The 22,687-nt window shown below is 41.6% G+C and overlaps 1 protein-coding gene across 2 annotated transcripts in view; it reads right to left on the bottom strand.

The window, feature by feature from the left end:
• Nucleotides 1–1,674: 1,674 nt before the first annotated feature.
• The window catches only part of RALGAPB (Ral GTPase activating protein non-catalytic subunit beta), a gene marked incomplete at its 3' end in the record, with an annotated part of 54,833 nt that continues 33,820 nt past the window's right edge, over nucleotides 1,675–22,687 (bottom strand). For both annotated transcript variants that reach the window (XM_082007466.1, XM_082007465.1), the window contains exons 17-29: nucleotides 21,815–21,966; nucleotides 19,948–20,135; nucleotides 17,676–17,782; nucleotides 15,909–16,061; nucleotides 15,062–15,271; nucleotides 12,878–13,036; nucleotides 9,903–10,068; nucleotides 6,682–6,804; nucleotides 5,819–5,955; nucleotides 4,902–5,010; nucleotides 4,285–4,363; nucleotides 3,589–3,737; nucleotides 1,675–1,868 (exon numbers count right to left, since the gene is read on the bottom strand). In XM_082007466.1, the coding sequence (XP_081863592.1) occupies nucleotides 1,675–1,868; nucleotides 3,589–3,737; nucleotides 4,285–4,363; nucleotides 4,902–5,010; nucleotides 5,819–5,955; nucleotides 6,682–6,804; nucleotides 9,903–10,068; nucleotides 12,878–13,036; nucleotides 15,062–15,271; nucleotides 15,909–16,061; nucleotides 17,676–17,782; nucleotides 19,948–20,135; nucleotides 21,815–21,966 (1,926 nt within the window). The remainder of the gene's footprint in view (nucleotides 1,869–3,588; nucleotides 3,738–4,284; nucleotides 4,364–4,901; nucleotides 5,011–5,818; nucleotides 5,956–6,681; nucleotides 6,805–9,902; nucleotides 10,069–12,877; nucleotides 13,037–15,061; nucleotides 15,272–15,908; nucleotides 16,062–17,675; nucleotides 17,783–19,947; nucleotides 20,136–21,814; nucleotides 21,967–22,687) is intronic.

Consider the following 22,687-nt stretch of genomic DNA (forward strand, 5'->3'; position numbering starts at 1 on the left):
GTTTCCATTATCTCCTTGTGAAAAGCCACATGAAAAGACAGGAGCAGGGCAGGTCCTTGGCAGGTAAGTTGTAAGGAAACAATTAAGGCTGTTTCAGATCAGAACTGTTGCAAAAAGTATCTCTGAAATATCAAAATTAAATGATTGACAGGTATTACTGCAATGCATATTAAAAGGCTAATAAAACCACTTTTGGAATAACATGAGGAGCTCCCCAAATTCCTGCTCACACTCACAGTCTTACTTTACCTGCTGCCTGGAAGGAAAAGGACACGTGCTGCTGCCAGTGATCACACACTGCATCTACCCGGGAGCGCCAGCGATGATTCATTACTGCAACACAAGTTACGACTGCACTGGGAGCCTGAAAGCGCTCCCAAGGCTGCCAGCGCCCACTGCAGCTTTTATATTCCCAATATTACAGTTGTAGTTGTAAACATCTTTTCCCAGCACATCCTTCAAGTCCTGAATATGTGAAATCCACAGTCTGAAAATGAAAACTCCTGACCTAGGTGAAAGGGAACCACCGCAGCTCAGCATGAGAAAGCACAGTGGATTCAAAACAATTTTAAGTTATAACTCCAAAGGGGCTTTCATGGAATGGCAAGTTAATGGGGAAAAAGAAGAATTCTTGAATTTTCTTTTCAAGTTGTTTTAGTCTGTTTAACAGGAGCTTCTGAAAAGTGTTGTAGAAGCTGCGAAAATTGCTTATGCTATAAATATCAGGCAGGAGGCAGCCTCAGAATCTCAGATTTCAATCCAGTGGAAGGCAAGCAAGTGGTGTTCACGCTTTTTACGGAGAGTAGGTGATACAGACACTTCAAAATAAATTAAGTAGTTGCATTTAAAAGAAAAAAATAAAAAAAATTAAAATCAAACTACTAAAATTAAATGTGACATTTTGCAACAGACCTGAAAGTCATAACCTTGTTTTTATATAACCAAGAGCTCTTATCTAGTAACAACTTATGTTGGAAAGTCAGGTAATTTCAGGTGGTGCTTGCTGTTAGCATGATAGAAATCTCATCCGTAGATGGCGTCACTCCCAACCACGGAGGGCACTGTAAAAATACACCATTTTGGCTATGAATTTCATGGCCTGATGTTTCCAAGCAATTTTCCTCCTCTTGCTTTTGGTACACAAATCAGTTACAAGCAGTGAAGGATCCTCTGTTGAGCTCTGAAGGGGGGCTGAAAATGTCTTAAGGACTTGCAGGGATAGTTAATGCCCTGAAACAGATCCTCTCCTCAATGGAGAGATCCTGCTCCCTCCTCCTTTAACACGTGGGGGTAGCGAGCTGTCTGAAGGCAGGTTTGTTTGTATTTTGTTTTCCATCCTTATACGCAGAGATGGCTTTGTTTTGATTGTTTTCCTCTCACAGAATGAGACACAGATCCTAATTAGTCTGGAATAGATGACTGGGTGAAGAGATTATGCTAGCATCCAGGAAGACTGGAAGTAAGTAATCTTTTGAGGGTGGGTGAATTAAGTGAATATCCCAACTGCAGTGTTTTGGATTCATTTCTCATTCCTCCCACACGGTATCTGCTGACTTGTGCTAGAATATGATTTCCTGAATTCCGGAGGGCTGAGGAAATTTGTTGCTGTTATTTAACTGTTTTCATTACTGTAGCCACCAAGCTCTGATCTAATTGTCCTGGAAGGATAAGGACCTAGGGGTTGCAGTTCTTGAGCCCAACCTCCTGGAAAAGTGAGGTATAAAATTCTGGCTCCAGCTGCCTGTTCCGGTATTTATTGACAATGTCTGCTATTTTCTGTTTTCGGCGGACATGTGGAGGGTTGTATGAATCACTTTCCAGCCTCTTTCTCCGACAAAGGTTTATTACCGTCTGCCTCACTAAAAAACCTGAAAAAGAAACAAACATTTGAATCAAGTTTAAACAAATTCAAGTCTGCATCCCTTTGCTGCCTTTGCAGCTAAAGATAATTTTGGATTCTGTCCCATCTAGAAATCCAGGGAAGATGCTCAGCACCACCAAGGCAAGAACTTTTCTCAATAAGTAGTTGGTAACAGATAACCACGGGCCCCAGGCCTGTAAGGACATTCTACTGTGAAAAATGAGTAAGAAAGGGACTAAGTCAGTGGTACCTTAAACTGGCTAGAGGAGGAGGAATATTTCCCTGCTTTGCTAGAGCCAAACAACTGCCCACAACAGCACCCTCAGGACCAAGAGGTGAAAGAATCCAGGGCAGCTAATACAAGAACTGCAGAGCTACGGCCCCTGGCCATGCCTTATGAGGACGTGCAGAGCTCAGGTGGGCCCTGGGTAACGCCGGGGGGCCTTCAGGATGAAAAAAGCACCCATCAGTACTTTCTTCCAGTAGGAATTGCAGAGTGTTCCCCTTGGAACAGGGGATAAGGAAAGACTTAATGGGTTGTGGCTGGAAACAGGTTTCTCCTCCTGTCACTGCTTTGCCACTGTTGTTATCTCTCTGTAACTCAATCTGCTGTATATGGCACGGAGGAGAAGGTTGGGAACCAAAGCAGTAACATTTGGTTATAGCTGGCAGTGGACTTTATCTTATTTTATTCTGAAATGAAATTCATATGCCTCTAATGAAGTAAGTGTCCGTTAACCCCTTTGCTGATTCACAAGAACTTTCTTACAGACAGAAACAGTGTCTTCCTTATCTAGCCGACTTGATTCCTGACTGCACATAAACCACATCTGCTGAACTTAGAGACAAGACAAAATTAATAGTCCTGATGCAGCTGAAAAAACAGCCCAACTCTAGGAAAACACTCCTGATTCTTTTTCAGCCTTTGTCATCAGCTGAATTCACACATGTTACTTAAAGGCCCAGCCTGGCTTCAGTTTCCCCATCACTGAATTAAGCATGCAAAAACCAGAATCTGCAAGTCACCCCCAGTAGAGTCCTACAATGTCAGTTTTATGGTTATCTACAAGTATCCTAATGTTCATTTATTCATTTTGCTCTGTCTTGTGAATTGCTCTCACTGGAGTGAGATTTCCAGTTACTGAAACTATAGTACCAGATACCAAGACAGATCCATTAATCCATCCAGGAACAGAGGAAAAGGCAGACAGCACAAACGGACCCTGTTAACACATGCCTGCATAGGAGGTTAAGTGTTTTTTATTGAGCACATTAGAAAAATCCTCAATTGCTGTGGCTTTTAAATTGCTATCCGGTTTCTAAACCAAAAGGAAGAAACCCAATATAGTCCAAATATTCAGCAATACCCTCCGGCAATCAACTAGCACCAGCATCTTGGCTCCCAATGCTAAACATCAGGGTCACATTTCTGATCTCTCTTAACTAAGTAACAGGCATTGACCTTTTCCTTCCACCATTACTAGCTCCAACCTTTCATTTCTCTCCTACTACAATGGCAGTGGAGCCCTGCTATGCCGTCAGCTAAGGGCTGACCGCCTGCTCCCTCTGCTGTTCCTGCTACCACTACTGCTGCAAAAAGCATGTTTTTATTTTATTCTGCCACGCCTAATGCGTTTTCCAATGAAAGATTCCAGACCATGTATTTTGCAGATACATTATTAAAAAAACCATCAAAACATGAGTGTTCCTAAAAATCTTTATCTTACCAAGAGCTCTCCTACTGACTATCATTCCATCCACCAATGGGATAACCATATTGAATTTCCCAGTTGCTCCTTGTAGTTTTATCCTGAATAAGCCAGTGTTTAAAGGATGGATGAAGATCACAGGAACTTCCTTCTCAGGAATGGTAGATCTTAAGGGGAAAAACCGCAACTGTTAAATCAGTTTTCTAGCACTGTTTCAATTAAACTATAAATGAAAAATGACCACTTTAAGTGTTAAAAGAATGTTAAAAAATGTCTCATGGCTAAGCCAGCAGGACTCCTATGTGCATCCTGTGGCCTTTAGAAGGGTTACATCAACTGTAATGTTTCTATGATCTTCTGTCACCACAGAATTTGGGACTCCTGCAGACAGGGCTTTAAGCCTCACAATATATATGCACCATTAACTGCCTCACAAGGGAGTAAATCAGGAGGGAGGCTAATCACAGACTCAAGATAAAAACTACACATTTTCTGACCCTTAATTTACATTTAAACTGCAGTGATATGAAAAGGTCTTTCATTTTTTCAGCAAAAAAAAAAAAAATCCACTGAGGAAACTCATCTTTTTTAACATGACAACCTAGAGTTTTCAGGGTTGTGTGTTGCTGAAGAATGCAAATAATCTCAGTCATGACTTCTAAAGCACAGCCTCAACTGTTGTCCGCAAGAATCAAGAAATAAGAGCAGTCTTACCTTAGGGAAGTGCTACTATTGGCTGTAGTTTCCACACCAGTGCTAGTCTCAGACACCAGATCAGGGAGGGGGAAGTTTTCTGTAAGAAGAGGATGCACTGAATAAAGTTTGTCTACCCCAGGTTTTTGTTGTGTTTTTGTACAAAGAAAGATTATTTCATTATTATTTCATTATTACAGAAAGAAGAAAACAAAAAGTTTCAGAGGTACCATCAAATTAAGAAGGATGATGATCCCTTCAGCACAGAAGTAGTAGGTATGAGGAGTAAATTTTTTTCTGTAAGGGAGATCAACAGATCCACTCTGAGGAGACAGCAGCTAAGGGGAACTCAAAAACAGGGCTGCACACTTGCCTTGTGTGTTAAGTTTAAGAAGGTGGTGCATGACGGCATTTCACATGTATTGCCAGAGCTAAAATAATCTCCAGGCCCACATGCCACTGATTCATGTACACCCCCTGGACCACCACTCAAATATCAAAGAACTGTTTTAGAATCTTAAAAGTGTCAGTTACAGACATTGATAACGATTGAGCATTTTACACAGGAACAGAACAGAATTTTTCCTCTGGTTCCTGCCCCGTTGCTACTTTAGCGAACAATAAAAACTTCTACACACCTATATCATCATAACGTTCCACCCAGACCACATACACTTTGGTTTCAGGTCCCATCGGTGGAATGGTCCGGCCCTGAGGCACCCTCTTGGATCTGGAAGTAGGACTGAGCTGTTTTGAACACAAGGGAAGAGTAGCATTTGCAAACATCATGAGTCCAGTAGTGCATCCAACAAGCATTTCCACAGTTGCTCTTTAGCCTTTCAGATCTCAGACAGGTACAACACCTCTGCCAACTGTTGAGATGGGGCAGCTGCGGTGTAACTATCCTGAGAAAGAGTAATCTGTGTCTCCACTATATTTATATTCAACAAAAATTAATATACTGAATCTTAAAAAACTGGTTCAAGTTTTTCTTAATGTTCTCAAAGATCTTATAAAATTAGTGACTAAATATACATTTGGAAGTGAATTCTATACCAGAAATAAGCAGTTGTAAATCCTTTGCTAACTGTTACAGCAGTTCATGGTTTTCTGCTTTGCTACCATACAAAAGCAACTTCATATCTGACACTTCAGACACACCTGACACATACTATTTTAAACTGGGTAGGTACAAAAAGTGTTCATGTCTACCCATCCTAAATTTCCAAGCATGGATTAGAGTCTGAATTACTTTGTAAATACTACATATACTTTTTTCTGCATGTATTTCAAGATTTCAGTATGCAGAGTATTACTACTTAGCATGTTTAAGTTTTATATTTAATTAATGTAATCTTGCAATTTCCTACTGCAGGTGCAAATTCTGGCAGGACCAAAGCAGATGTTAAAGATTAATGGCTAGGAACAAGTAGCTCCAAATGCTAGGAAACCTAATAATACATTATCAAACAATGCTGTAGCATTGCCAGAGGGCTTCTTAGAGAAAAAAAAAAAAACAAAACCAAGCCATTTTTCAATGTAAGTTTTGCCTTACCCGCTGGGAGGGATTAAGATTGTCTGTATGATTGGGGAAGAGTTCAAGTGTCAGAGACTGCTGCTTCAATATTCCTGGCAGTAGATCCATGTTGGAGTCACTTTCTTGGTCAGAGACATTGCTTTCCAGTGAATCAGCTGTAAGCCAGAAGAAGAAAGGTGGGTTTTGTCTTTTCTTCTGCCAAAAAAACTTAAGCTGTCACCATATGTAAGGTTTGAAACTAAAAAAGGTTGTAAGGTTTTTGAAACTAAACATACATAGATTTACCGTGAAGTCAATATAGCACTCAAAAGCACGAAAAGGGTTCAGAGCAGTGGACAACTGCCAGTTACTCCAGAAACAGACTGCACTTAAAGCGCTCCCTGTGGATTTAGAAGTGTCTGTTTTCTATGGAATACAGTATCCTCCTTCCTCTGGTTATCATTTCCTCACAGCCCTTTTATTTCAGGGAACTTTTGCACACTGCTCTTAGTGTGCAAAAGATGTCGTAAAACCTGTTGCTCACCTACATAGCAGTCGTGCACATGCTCCTCCATGTGCTGCAGGAGCATGTCATCAAGACAGGAGGAAAAAAAAAAAAGCGTCACCATACGTCCAAGCTAACGCGCCCAGAGTTACAGCAAAACTGCTGTGCAAACCTGGACATACATTGAGGCTTAGACTGAGAAAAAGGGGCATAGAACAGATACCACCTTAGGAAGGAGTCTAAGGATTAGGATGCAGTTTAAACATCAGCAGCTTTCTGACAAGGGTCTTGCTAGACACGTTACTAGTTAGCTTATTTAGCTTCTGCTTCTGAAAAAGCTCTCTAACAAAAAATGTTGGTTTGTTTTTTGTAGACAGCATGTACAAAGCGATCTTACTTAGGGACTCCACTGGTGATGGGACAACAAAAGCTATTTCTGTCAGGGCATCTGCATAATACAGCACCTTCTTCTGCCCGTTGAAGATACTTGCCCCAACATCTTCTGAAATAATTAGGTCATCTGAAACGGACATAAAAGGAAAGTTTAGTCAAAAGGAAGCTCTACCTTCAAATACAAGGTGCAATCAATGAGAAGGAATCACACAAATTTCATTTTAAAACAAGAAGATTTCACAGTCAAATCCCACAGCTAAAAACCATTCTACGATAAACTTTTTTGTTATCTTGAAGGAAATGGCATTTTGGGTTGGGAGAGGATTTATTTTGAATGTATTTCCATTGTGAACATATTTCCATTGTACTGCATACCCTATTTCCCTCATATTGAGCAGTCTAGCAAGCACATCTGCCACAAGAATTCATCTAGTAGCTATTTCTAATCAGTCCCTCCAACAGACATCATTCAGATAGTCATTAAATTTCCAAAGGATTCTAACATTCATAACGTCAGTCTGATACTATTCTGGAATTCAAGACAGTTTCTACAGACTCTCCTCTATGTCTCTTATTCTGCCAAAGGAGAGTTAGGAAAAAAGCTCGCTTGAATCACACCCAATACAAGAAAGCTCCTCGTTCTCAGCCCCCATTTATTCCCTCATCACAGCTGGCCAGTAGGGAGAAAAAACAGTTCTTTGGCGGAGCCATGCTGTAAGTAAATTATAACCCTCACCCGCTACTCTTCCTTCCCCGTACCACCTCCAGAAAGACTAACAAGGGCTTTAAGCTGAATTATTTCTCTGATGCAGTTTACAGAAGGGTTCCTGGGGTAGCTGCTTCAGCAAAACCAACGGAGCAGTGAAATTCAGCATGCTGACAGAGAGGCAGCCAGAGGCATGCAGGAGCCTCCAAGCCATGCTTCACCATCAGGGAAGCGTTCCTGCATCTCCAGTCCATAGTTCTCAGGAAGCAGCACCACAACCTGAACCCAATTGTTTAAGAACTTCTTTGCTTTTGGGGGTGAGACAGGAAACAAAACCAAAGCATATGCCTGTGAATTTATTTTAATCACGTCTCACCAGAAGCTATCCTAGAATCATAGAATCATTTAGGTTGGAAAAGACCTTTAAGATCATCAAGTCCAACCATCAACCCAACACTGTCAAGTCCACTACTAAACCATGTCCCTAAGTGCCACATCTACACGTCTTTTAAGGACCTCCAGTGGTGATGATTCAACCACTCCCCTGGGCAGCCTGTTCCAATGCTTGACAACCCCTTCAGTGAAGAAATTTTTCCTAATATCCAATCTAAACCTCCCCTGGCGCAACTTGAGGCCATTTCCTCTCATCCTATCGCTGGTTACTTGGGAGAAAAGACCAACACTCACCTCACCACAACCCCCTTTCAGGTAGCTGTAGAGAGCGATAAGGTCTCCCCTCAGCCTCCTCTTCTCCAGACTGAACAACCCCAGTTCCCTCAGCCGTTCCTCAGAAGACTTGTGCTCCAGACCCCTCACCAGCTTCGCTGCCCTTCTCTGGACACGCTCCAGCACCTCAACATCCTTCTTGTAGTGAGGGACCCAAAACTGAACACAGGATTCAAGGTATAGCCTCACCAGTGCCAAGTACAGGGGCACGATCACTTCCCTACTCCTGCTGGCCACACTGTTTCTGATACAAGCCAGGATGCTAGACTCCTGAATGGGTTTTTAATCATCAGAGCTATCCACAAAGAGAAAATACATTTAACAAAATAAATAGCTTTAGTCACAGCAAAGATTGGAAGAGAAAACAAAGCAAGCAATTTTCACAAGATGGTCCAAACCTACTTTAAATCTACCATTTCAGTTTTTTAGCGATTGCTTGCTAGAGTTAAGACTCCACTCATGGACTTTTCCTACAGCAGAACCAGATTAGAAGTGGCCTTCCCTCCCACCCCTGAATGCTGTTTCCGTTTCTTCTTCCCCCAATTTGTTGAATTAATGCAACTATTTGGTGGTCTGTGATCTAATCCAAATGGCTGAAAAAAGTCTACGTTAAAAAGCTCACCTTAAAACAGGTGACCTCACTAATTCAGGGCTCTGCCTTCTGCACAGCCATACTAACCAAGCCAACCGCAAAGCGATTGGAGCAACTGCCTCCGAGTACAAGCACAGTCTGACTGTGTCCTCAAAGGAAAATTAAACCAAGACCTGGCCATTCTGTAACCCTTCCTGAGTTGTTCAGAGAAAGCCATGCCTCTGTTTCGCTTAACCTCTCCCCAACGTTTCAAGCCTTCTACCATTTATGGTTTTATTCTACAAATGAATAGAGAAGCCTTTAGTTGGCTGCAGTTACAGGTGAAGAGCATTTCTAAGGCACAGTGAAGGGAAAGCAGAGCAAGAGCGCTGCTTGGGCAACTGCAGGCGTAATGTTGTTGCACCTGACGCAAATGCCAGATCAAAGATATTGGAACTGGCTGGACCAGCCTGTCCAATGCCTTTGTGTGGCCCACAGCAGAAGACTGAGGCTCTGAAGATCATCAAGAAAAGGTCTGACCCTTGGAGCAGTGGTCATGAACAACACTGAAACCAACCCAGACACTATCAGAATCTCCAGTTCACCACCCTGGGACAGCAGTTCACTACCCTGAGGATCATTTTGGTTGACAGAATGGGGCGAGGGTGGTATATGACAAGCCCAGAAGAGGAGTTGCTCTAGTAGAAAAAAGCAGAGTAAATTAAGCAGGACAGAAGAGATGTGTGTGGGCTCCAACCACTGTGACTTACGAACAGCAGCTTATTTTCATTACTTACTACCAAGCATGATTACAAGGCTAACTTATTAGTCAACATCTCATTTTAATCTACTTACAGAATGCTAAAAATCACGCAGTATTTAAATCTATTTGCCAATATGCAGCACAATCTATATCCGATTTCACCTGAATACTGGTTTTGGATAATATATTAAAGACTCATCAAGTCTACTAAAAATACAGCACAGAGGTATTTCTTGCTGAGGCTACCTCCTCCCAACAACGTACAGACATTACTTTTGCTCGCTTTGACTTGAAGCTTAATCTAATATTTTCACATTCCTTTCTAGTAAACATTGGCATTTATCAGAAAAAAAATATGCAAGTGCTCAGATAGGTATCTAGGAGAAAGAAATTTTAAATTAATTGTCTTCTCCTAAAGGATCCTAAACATTAAATATTACGCCATTTACTATGCCTTACCTTGCTCAGGACCCTCTTCATCACTGCAACTATTGATTGACCAGCTTGTTGAGACATGGCCAGTCCACCCAGGGTGCTTCCCCACGTCAACGGACCAGCCAAGAGACAGCAAGAACTCCAGGAAGTGTGGCTGAACAATTCTGGAAGACTCCATGTTCTTCAGGATCTGAAACAACCAGCAGCACCATGGTAGGTACAAGAGACTCCAGGAAGCAACTCTCTTCCTCCCCACTTTTTTAAATTAAAATTTTCTGTCACCAACATGGTTTTGCCCAATTATAGCTATTCAGCAAGCATGGAATCCCAGACTTTCTACATGGACACTACTCTCTGCTGCCCAGCAACCTCCCAACCTGCTTGGCAATTTGATCAACTTGTCCTGCTGCCATCATTACCAAAGCCTGTAAAATAGTTACTCCAACTGCTAGAAATTGCAATTTTGGTTTTATCCACTCATCAGGGATAAACCACGGAACTGTTCAGCACAGAATCTGCATTAGCACCAAATGTAACATGAGAATTTTCTGGACAATTTTCACTATTAAACTGAGGTGAAATTTTAGGAGAAGGGTATTTTATCACTACTCACCTATATGTGACATACGGCAATTCTGAAGGCAGGCCTCACATTAAATTATGAAACAGATTTTGCAAAACAATTTTCAGCAGGACTAGCATGTGCTTTAATCAAACATCACACTGTACTGTTCACTTTAAACTTTAATCCTACTTCTTAGAAAGATCTGGGATTTTTCTACATCCAAAGGTGATTTTTACCCCATTGTGACCAAGTGAAAGTTGACACCTTCACCAAACGTCAGGCAGGGAGACATGGATGATCAGTGATTTGGTCTACCAGAACCATTGGGATTTATGGAACAGACAACGCTGTGCAACACATCCATCCTTCCTGGGCCACATGAGAATTTGTTCTGTGGCAGAAGCATCTTTGATTTTGGTTTGTGTGGGGGCAGTACACTGGGACGCAAGCTCCAGCCGAGAAGAAACTGCAGGGACAGGCGCTGGAAGGAAAGCTTCCACACAGGAGGCTCCTCGTATCCACATGGTGCTTGCACCCCACCCTAATGCCCTGTACAATATTCATCAGTGACTAGACACACTGCATTGATATATTACTATTACTCATTACTGAGCACATTGAAGTCATGGCTATCTTCAGAATGAATCAAGGCAAGTGCAGTTTAGAAGAGAATTTCAGAAAATAGGCAAGCTCAGGCTTTATACAACTACACAGTTTTGCATCTAAGCTCATTCAGAAAAAGAATTTACAGTAAAGTAAGGACAAGGGGGTATTTTCAAAGGACATTCAATGATGTGAAGTATAATGATGTAAAAAGTGTGCAGGCAGTTTCATTACTCTGTATAAATAAATGCTACAAGACCTTTCTCAGCTGTAAAAGCCTACCACCACAGAAGAATATTTGGGCCTAATGCAACAACCAGCAGGCTAGATACCACCATTCTGGGCTGTGCAGCATCAGATAAAACACAGCTGACATCACTCCTTGCGAAACGACAGTGGGTCACCTCTCAGAACGGAATACGGTCCTGAGTTGAAATGGCATGAACGCACACACGCAGAGAGGGCTCAGTAGGACCAGGCAGCCAGCCCTGCTCAATGCAGAAACCATGTCACAACTTGGCTTTGATGTCCTTTTCTCTTGATTGTTAATATTGAAAACAAAACAGGACAGAAATAAGTCACAGGTCTTTTCAAAGATGGAAGTAGTATCAGTATCTCACTCAGCTCAGGTCCATAGAGATGAGTGTGTTATTAACCTGACTGCCACTGTGACTTTGCACAACCCGAAAGGCTTAGGAACCACAGCAAGATGTCCAGGGATCCTGAAGCTGGAGTGGCATCTTTATACTGTGTCTAAGTATGTCCAGCATCTCCCAAATACAAGCTTTTTTTTATATCTACATGGCAAAACCCATGCTAATTGGGTTTCCAAAGGCTGGCAAGTTCTGCGGGACTAAGAAATCTCATCTGTCTAAATCCGTAAGAGCATATACGCATCAGATGGGAAAAAAGCATTCTGCTAGCTCAGCAAGAGCACATTTCAGCTGGAAGGCAAACCTCGTATATCTTGTTTTGTAGCTGACTTTGGAGATGGAAAGACTGTGTACTGGCTACTCTGAACTTCAACTTGACAACTCACAAACAGCATGATCCCGCTTTCAAGAATTAGCGTATTCCATGCAGAAGTAGAAGATGCTACAGTGTTCCGTCAACTGTATGTTCCACAGTAACATGAGGAGATGGCACAATAATTTATTATGGAAGCTATGCTCCTACTCTCTACTATAAGAATTATAAATGGAATGAGGAGAATGTACTACAGAAACAACCTTTTCTAATGAGCCCATAAGCCGTCTTAGTGAGCTTCTAGGTCGCAGTCTAAAGAAGTCACGATTTAGACCTCACACATTAACCTGATTAACCTAATTGCATTTGAATGTAAATAGTATAATGTAAAGACTTACAAAGCCATAATACTTTCTTACTTGCAGAAAGTTTTTCATTCCTTTAACATGTGTTTAACATTAGAATCAAACCAAACTACCTGGACATCGCACATTGCTGGAACAAACTGCAACCTCCCCTGCAAGCTGAGCCAACAAATCTGAAATGCATTTCTGATATGAATCTTTGAACTCTATAAATGAGGACAATAAGGGCAAATCAGATAACAAAAATACTATTAATATTTAATGTATTTTATATATTTAAAATATATATTAAAAAGATGCTGCAACAATCCTACATGTGGGTAATGTACTTCAACCTACAGATGAAAAGAGTACCAGTGATTTGTTACAGCTCACACTTAAAGCTCAGAACCCCTCATTCGGATACTCCACTCCAGTCATTAGCCATGATGCTTTATTCTCTTGAGGAATACTAGAAACAAGACATTATAGGCTAGTTTGCACTCTACTCTTTCACTTACCTCCTGGCTTGTTTTCTGGCCTGCCTTCATGTAGAAAATGAAAACAGTATCAAAAGGACGACATGGTAGTAAATCCAAGTAGCCAAGGTCATCAAAAAAACCAGGAAGAGCAGAGTCAAGTGCAATCAGGTGAGGAGGTAGACGACTGTTAGCAGGTTCCTATCCAACAGACAAGAGTTCACCAGGTTAAAAAAAAAAAAAAAAAAATCTTTCCTAACTGAAAAGGTCTTTATGGCTTCAATAATCCATTAAAACATAAAAAGACAATTTCTCGTTTCTCCTAAGCAAAAAATCATACACAAATTTCTGATGCAATAATCCTGTTACTGTAAATGAGTAACAGCAAGCATAAGAGTTTGACAATTTTTTTGCATTCTACTCTCATGAAATAAAAATGGTGTTTTGCCAGAAAAACAAAAATAGCATTTTACTCAAAAGGAGTGCTAGCTACCACAACAAAAGCAGCAGATACTTTCAAAATATCACAACTATACATAGCCACTGTGTAGTTTTATATTTATTAACTTATATACCAATGATATGTAAAATACTAAGCACTTTTAGACATAATTTTTGCAAAAGCTCCATCGCCTACTTTTGTTGACTGTTTTCTGGAAGGAAACATATCAAACAAAACGAGGAATCCACAAGTAAGAGGCAAAATTTCAAATTAAGACTATGGATCATCTCTATAAACTGTTGTTATTTTAATTTTAAAAAAAGAAAGCTGTACAACCTGTATGTACTCCCAAGTGTGTACATACGATTAAACCACTTCAGCACAATCATCTCTGGAGCAGAACTTCTAAGGCAGTCATATTTCAGAAACTATTAAAGTACCACCCCAAAACCTAATTCGAACTGAAAGAAGGGTTTTAAGTATCACAGAATCACAGAATGGTTGGGGTTGGAAGGGACCTCTGAAGATCATCTGGTCCAACCCCCCTGCCAAGGCAGGATCACCTAGGGCAGGTTGCACAGGAACGCATCCAGTTGGATTTTGAAGGTCTCCAGAGAAGGAGACTCCACAACCTCTCTGGGCAGCCTGTGCCAGTGCTCCGTCACCCTCACAGTAAAGAAGTTTTTCCTCATGTTGAGGTGGAACTTCCAGTGCTGCAGTTTGTGCCCATTGCCCCTCGTCCTACCACTGGGCACTACTGAAAAGAGACGGGCTCCATCCTCCTGACAGCCACCCTTCAGACATTTATAGACATTGATAAGGTCCCCTCTCAGCCTTCTCTTCTCCAGACTAAACAGCCCCAGATCTCTCAACCTTTCCTCATACGAGAGATGTTACAGTCCCTTTATCATCCTTGTAGCCCTCCACTGGACTCTGTCCAAAAGTTTCCTGTCTCTCTTGAACTAGGGAGCCCAGAACTGGACACAATACTCCAGATGAGGCCTCGCCAGCGCAGAGTAGAGGGGGAAGATAACCTCTCTCGACCTGCTGGTCACACCCTTCTTAATGCACCCCAGGATACCATTGGCCCTCTTGGCCACCAGGGCACATTGTCCCATGGATAACCTATTGTCTACCAGGACTCCAAGGTCCTCCTCCATGGAGCTGCTTTCCAGCAGGTCAACCCCTAACCTGTACTGGTGCATGGGGTTCTTCCTCCGCAGGAGCAGAACTCTACACTTATCCTTGTTAAATTTCGTGAGGTTCCCCTCCGCCCAACTCTCCAGTCTGTCCAGATCCTGCTGAATGGCAGCACAGCCTCCTGGTGTATCAGCCACTCCTCCCAGTTTTGTATCATCAGCAAACTTGCTGAGGGTACATTCCAACCCTTCATCTAGGTCACTGATGAAGATGTTGAACAAAACCGGACCCAGTACTGATCCGTGGGGAACACCACTAGCTACAGGCCTCCAACTGGACTCTGCGCCGCTGACCACATTCACAAGTATGAACATGTGAATGTGATAGCTTATGTATCCACTGCAAAAATAAAGAGACAGCCACCTATTCAGAGCATGTTCAACTTGAGGCACAGCCTTTCACAACTCTGCTCTCAATCCTGCAAGACTGGAATCCATCACTTTATTTGATTAGACTACAGCTTAACAGTAGTTGGAATTACACAGCAGATCTTCCACTAACAAAAGTTCAGTTTTCTTCTTTTGCCAAGTCAGATCATATGGCTACTGAGGGCATTTGCACAACACTAAGAAGTATCAGGTCACCTTCAATGCCTCTAGTGAGAGAAACCCGAAGTGAGAGAGGAACAGGCGTGCTGTCTGGAACTCCTGTGCCGGTGGTGGGGGCTTACACTCCGTGATCGGATCAGGAAAGCTCTTCTTCCGCCACTCCTCTTCACTTTTCTGATCTATGGAAGTCTCAAAAATAATCTGCTGGGCCATGCCATTCCTCAGCTTCTCGTGTCGCTCTTCGAGCTGGAAAACATTGCATGAAATGCTGATTCCACCAAGATCACTAAGAAAAAAGCTCCACCATTCAGGACAACTGTTAAGTCACAGGTAAAGCAGCAGCTGCAACTCCACCACCAGGATGTTTACTAAAGCATCAACAGACCTTGCAACATTACAAAGTGAACATCTAAACATCCTGTTTGCATGGGAGTGCTGTTGCAAGTTTATGTATCCAATATCAGCTACAGCTTCTCCCTTTTAAGTGAACAGAAACTAAAACACATCTGGCACTGTGAAACTTTAAAATGTTTTTGAGACACACAACCCCTTCCTCCCCCAGGAGGTCTCAAAGCCCCTTCCATTTCCCCAGAAGCAGCAACAAAATGCAAGTCATTGCCTCCTAACAATACCAGGATATTAGGATCTGTAATAAAACATGTTGAGCAGTGCCTCCCAAAAACACATCCAAGGCATTGCCATCTTCCTGGAGAAGTGCACAGATTTAATTAGTTTGCAGAGGTTGTTATTCCATTAATAAGAAATTAGTCAAGCTAAAGCAGAAAACTATTTACAGTAAGACACTAGTGTATGATTCATGATTTTTGTCTAAAAAAAAATTAAGACAAGAACAAAATTAAGTCAGAGACTAAGAGTTACTTACTTCCTCATTCACAATTTCATGTAGATCAGGAATGCTCAAGTCAGCTTTCACAAATGGGATCTTGTCCACTTCTTCAGGAAAAGGACGGTGCTTCACACTGTATTTCAATCCAACATCATTTTTAGGAGCTGGTCGAGGTTCTGGTACAAAAGTCTGGCAAAAAAAGCGGGATAGTTTTTACACTCAAGGCATCATACCACTAGACAATACTTTATTATAATAGATGGAAAACATTCCCTCCCCCCTCACCACCAGAAGTACACTAATCCATTAGTGAGAGGCATCATTAAAAAACATTAAGTACTTTAAACTAATAGGCTTCTATTAAAAATGTGGCTGTAAATTTTTAGAGGTGTAGTTCTGCCCATTTTGGTGGCTGTACTCCTGGAACCTATGAACCCCACCTACCACCTAACCTCTATGCAGTTGCAAATATCAATAAAAATGGCAAGCTGACATGGCAATATCTTATTTCCAGCCCATTCTAACTGTGTAGAGCAAAAGCTACCAACTGCCTGAGAAGCCTCCATTTTAACCCTGCTGACTATGATGATCACAGCAAGCCAGGCTGAGAAGTGCCAGAAGAGAACAGCAGCAATGCTGTGGGTCAGGAGGGAGATGTGCTGACAGAATATCAAAAGGGTTTGCATAATGTATCATAACACAATTTTGACACTGTTTCTACACTACGTTCTAAACTGTTGGTATGTAATTCAAAACTTGAAGCTACCCAGGAAAGCAACAAAAGATCTAAGTGCAGGTTTGCAGGTGCATAAGGTCTGAACAAGACCTTTAATTACATCCTAAGTGCTGCTTTATAAATTCATTTACTATCAATTATGCTTCAAAAGGGCAAAACTGTTAACATTAAAGTTAAAGAATGCCTTTAAATGGGAAAAGTTCCCTTAAAACTGGTAAGGAGGTCATCAGCCAGGACATGACTTCTCCTCTGGTGTTGGAGGTAGCACACTTGGACTGATGCCAGCAAAATGGCTCAGCTTCAGTGACAGCACAGCTCCAAGGGCGTGATGCGGAGGGTCTTCCCAACGGCTGCCGTGCAGAGACCAGATTCATCCAAATGTGAACATGACAGCTGAGACTGACAGGCCCTCAGTTCAGCTACATTATTATTTCCTTTATTTTACTGAGGGGCATGTGAAGAGCTTGAAGATTTGAAGTTCACAAACAGAAATTTTGGTAACAGAAGGACATGCCCCACTAGACAAATGCAGTAAGAGATTTTACTGTAAAATGAGATTGGGGTATTTCTCCTCCACTGTTCCTCTCCAGAGTTCACCTAGATAATTTTTTTTCACAGCAGATTTACAGCCAACTTTGCAACATTGGGCTTTGTAGCTTGAACAGCATCTCATTCTATACCTCCAGACTTCGCTCCCTCTGCTGCAAGGGCTTTGCCTGACATCCTGAAATCAGCACCAACACTCATGTCTAGACACTAAATACACTGTCCATTGCTCCATCACCTCAGAAGATGCTTTCAGGGAAGAAAGAAAAAAAAAAAAAAAAAAGGAAAATGCCCCTTCCCCTTATACAAGTCTAGAAGACAACAGCACTTTCACAGCCTGTATTTAATATTAATCACAAGTTGTAAAGAGTCACCAGAGATGTGTCACATTACCTACAGCTAATGGCCCCGTGGCTCAGCCTTAATGTATAATCACCAGCTCTGTGGGGCTGTCTCACATTAGTGGAATTTCTGCTGAACATCTCTAAGTTAAAGATTTCTTTACGGGCTTTGATAGAGACCTTTTGATTTGCTTTAGCTCCTCTTGGCAAAAGACAGAGTTGCTGGGCCCATGCAAATCTTCCAGATGTCCCACGGATCAAAACCGTGACAGAGGGGAAAGAGTCATCTGCAAAGCACATGGGTTAAGAGAATACATCATCGTAAATTGCAAACAGTTCAGTGTGCAATAATTTAACCAGAAAGAAATGCAGGCACGACGACAAAGGTTTTGCTTTCAAGGTTAACTCCTCCCCGACCCTGAAGACAATTCCTGATGAGGAGCAAGCAATCCTCCTCTTTGCAGCAGGGAAGTACTAGTCTATTTTGTGATCTGTTCAGTAGTTGCCAGCTCAGTTTCATCATTAAAAGCAACCTTCATCCAAATTCCTGCAGATCACTGTTACTCTCTCCAAATTATCTCCAGGAAATGAAAGAAGATTGTTCCAGCCACTGCCTGTTTAGGTAAGACAAATGACCATATGGAGGCACAGTTTCCATGATATTTCCATGACCTTCTGTAAAGGTCCCACACAAATAGCAGCAGTAAGAACAGTGGAAGGACAAGAGACAATGGTCAAACAGGGGAAGACAGGGGAAGATTCCGACTTCACATTGTGGAAAATTTTTCACCACAAGGAATATGGACACAGAAAAGTTGTCCTCATATGTTTTCAAGACCTACTTGGACAATGTCAGGTGGCATTGTCCTGACCTGAATTCAGTACTGACCCTGTTTAGAGCAGGAGGTTAGATTGCAGATTCCTGAGGTGCCTTTCAACTTGCACAACGATGGTTGTAACTGCAGGATTTCAGTCTTCCTTTGAGCATTAAAAGGCCACTGATATTAGCCACCTTAGAAGAGGGATCATCATAGCTCTACAGCTTTTTCTTTAAAAAATTATTTATATTTATCTTTTGTGCATGTAACCCACAAATTGACACCATCAGGTAACTAGCAGATATGTCTTCCTTCCCCAGTATTTCATGGGAAGTACAGGGTGCAGCACAGCTACATAAGCACACATATAGACAAACAAAACCAGCTCCCCACAATCATCCACTTCAGTGATCTGCCTCAAAAGTGATCTGACGTACTTGTGGCATTACTGCAATTAATCTTGCAATTCAAAAAGGATTTGTAAGCAAGTTATGCATAGCAAGCAAAGATAATCTAATTTGAGATTCTAATAGCCTTACAGGATTCCTCAGTAATGTGTTTAGCAGAGGCAGAGTATGGATGAGAATTGCTCAACCATTCTAGCGTACTCTAATCCATTCTAGTCAGGAACATGCTTGCTCAAACACAGACCGTGGGTGGACATGCAGCAATGGCTCCCAGCATCAGCACTTTCTGCAAGATCTATTTAGCGATTCTCAATGAGGTTGGAGCACTCTGGACCACAACTCAAAATAACTTCTCTTAGCCAGTTCAAGAAGTTCTGTGCAATCGCTGTTTCCAAGACTAGTATCTAGACTCCATCCTGTCCAAGGACGAGGAAAAGAGATCTGTGGCAGAGCAGCAGATCTAACATATGTTAGTCTTAAACTGAGGTAGCATATAGGAGAATTTTCATCTATTCTCTTCGGTAATGCCATGATACATGAAGACTCACAGGGGGATCTGTGATTCAGGTCAAAGCATCATGTAATTTAACATTAGATTTTTTTTTACTATAAATTCTTGTTGGTCAAAGCACATGAGGCTGAAATGACTTAGGTTCAGCTGTGAAAGCCAATACCCTGGGATAGATCTCCTTTACAGTAAGTGTCACTGATAGAACAGGGTGGTACACAGGAAAGTTATAACAGCTCCTAAGCAACTAAAACCATCTGAGCTGAAAGCACCCACAGAAACATTTAGTAACAGAAGACCTAAAGCAAGCAAAAAGGTGTCACATCAACCATTTGTTGAGCACTTATTCCTATCAAGCCTCCTACACTCTTTAGATTTTCATTCTGTTATGAACAAGGATGCTTTCAAAATGTAATGCTATTGCTTTTGTCCCTCAGCAATAATTTAGGTGGCAGTCAGCTGCAAGTATCTGATCTAACTGGGTGAAAGACACAGACAACTGCATGAACAATGTGGATGGGCTTGTACATGTTTGACTATCAGGAGCATTAAAGTTATTCCCACCACTTCATCCCAGAACACCACTCTGCTCAATCACACACCCACAGAACAGGTAAGCTCCTGAAATATGAGATGCACTTGATAAAGTGCCTTTGTTTTGCAGCTCCATACGGAGAGTTTTAACCAGAGGAAGAAGGAAATGGGAAGTATGAACTTACTCTGTTCATTCCCTAGAGGCTGCTCCAACATCGCCAGGATAACACTGTTATCCAAAACAAAGTAACGGAAGCTATGCTTGTTTATGGTAGGTAGACGAGAGTATTTAATTAATGTGGTTTCATTCACCAAGCTGCAAGGAGAAGCAGGGCCACTGGGAGAAGGAAATGCTCCAAGTAACTGCATAATACTGCAAGTGAGAAAAAGTTAAGAGTTATGACAGGTTAAGATGACAAACTGTTCCACCCAAGCACAGACCTTTGCTCATATTCTGCATTTGTATCTTGACATAGCAGTTACCCTTCCAGGGCAAGCCTACCCTCCCCCATCAGCTTGTTTAAAACAGAACCAGTAACTTCAGAAAAACATAAATTAAAACCTACAAAGAAGGGTCCTCTGCCTACAGAATGAGTTCCTTTTTAACCTAGGTTATGAAGATATTAAGACATGCTTTAAAGTACAAAAATCTGTACCCTTCCACAGCTTTTTTTATGTTCGTTCTTATAAGAAGATTATGGATGACTGGAGATAATCATCCATACTTTAGCCCACTCTTGTATCAACAAGCAAGGCAGACATGGTAGATGCACTAGTTATGATTGTCTTTGTTTTCTTCAAGTACAGATTACATTAACTTAAAACCCTTTAAGAAAGAGCCATGATCATACAAGCATGGCTACCATAGATGGTAAACTTCCCTGGGAGAAAGCTTCCAGGTGTAGTCCAACAGTGCCTACCGCCTTGGAAGGCTTCTAGAAGTACTGATTTAAATAATCTGAAGTTGTATAGGAACTACCTAATATATTAGAAATTGAAAACTTCTATGGCAGGAACCAATAATGAAAGTTGTCCAGTGTCAGACTGGAGATCGTATGATCTAACTCAGGACTTCAGTCTTAACACCACCACCCAGACCAAAAGCACATGTACTGAAGTCCTCCCCACACACTTTTCCACTTTACTCCTAGATAGTCTCATCTCTCCAAAAGAAAAGAGGCACTTTTAGGCAACAATAAAGGTTTGTCCTGAAGTTCCAATGAGTAGTTGTTTTTATCTTGGAAATTACACAGTTGTTTTTGCTAACAGTAACGTTTAGAACAATTTTATTGCAAAGCAGAGCAAAAATAAAAGCAGCTATCTGCCTTTTGCAAAACATATTTATCCTACCCATCCTCAATCTGTCCTGGCTACCATTATGATGTTCATCCAGTAGAACGGTGCTTTTCAACTTCTCTGGAGCAAAGCTCAGTTTTCCTCTCTGGGCTTCCCTGCCCCAATCCACACGTTATCTGTTACTGCAGTTCCAGCAGAACCTCTAAAACATATTAAGCAAGCCCAGCGCTGTGGGCAGAATGACATCCCATCCTGCAGCAGCTTACATCCGCTGCATGTGCCACTCCCTGCTGCGTTACACATGAGACTGTGTCTATCAGTTTCCCAACCAGTGTGAGGATGGCGTATCTTGTCAGGCTGAGGAGAAGGAGAAGGGGGAATGGAAAGACAGGATCACTAGGTCAAGTGGGAGATGGAGGCAACTGCTGTCTGCAGAGAGGACTGGCTGAGAACAGAACACCAGGGACTGCAGGAGGAATTGGGTTTTGCTCTCCAAGGAAGAGAACAGGCAGGAGGGGAAGGGAGCAATCACAGGGATCTTTTTTCTGTTGAACACCTGTAATGGGATGGAGAAAACAGCTAAGGCAGAGCACAGGACAACCCTGCCCAGAGGGCAAAAACAGAGGGAGCTTCTGGCTGACTTTCCAAATGTTCTTGCTACATCACAGAGATCTCACCAGCTGGGAACACTCCTAATTAAAACACTCTCAGAGAAGGCAGTGTTAAACAGTAAACATGCTCTGACAAATTACATACCACGTTAGTGTAGCTTCAGCAGCATCCTTCACTCTCATGGATGCGGGGTTTGGCTCCTTATCTCCTTTGTACTTGACCTCTTGTTCACTGTTTTTGGATTTACTTCCTGAAATGCCCAGCTCCACAATCTCCAGTACCTCTTTTAAACAATCCTAAAACACAAGAGGAACCACCTTAAAGCAGCAGCACTCCGATAAATGTCTCCAAGACCTCAGTGAAACAGTGATATACCATCACTTAAAATACAATACTGCTGACAATACGAGCTCAGAAATAAAGGCAGAAGATTATTCCAATGGACAGTGTTGGAATAAGATCACATTTACTATAGGAATGATTTTTTTCTCTATCTACAGATATCTATTTATGTTTGTATTTTAATGGCAGAAAGTGCTCTGAATGAATACATACACACAATATATTCCATTACATACGTACAAAATTGCACAAAGAGTGCAACTGAAAACTGTAAACATATTTAAAGAGATAATAAATGCATTTCTGAGACTCTCTACAGAACTTTTAATTAAGTTATAAGCACATTAAAAAGAAACTCATCTGAAAAACTGCACAAAACCCTTTTCTGAATTTTTCAATTGCCAACAGCTTTCCTAAGTAAAATATATTGTGGTATCTAATTCATCAAGAGAACAATAACAATATTCTAAAAGTACACAGCAAAGCTTCAACAAATCTATTACAGGAGAGGCCAACACTCCATAGAACTGCAGGTATAACTCTCAAGTGTTGCTCATTACAAAATCACTTGCTGAAAATATTTGGATTGCTACAATAAAGGTTCAAATCTCATGTCTTGAGCTATAGAATAACAAGGAAAGTGTTCCCCTGAATAAATAGCAGGCTAAAATCTGA

Source organism: Phaethon aethereus (assembly GCF_964289735.1).
Source record: "Phaethon aethereus genome assembly, chromosome: 16".
Taxonomy (NCBI): Eukaryota; Metazoa; Chordata; class Aves; order Phaethontiformes; family Phaethontidae; genus Phaethon; species Phaethon aethereus.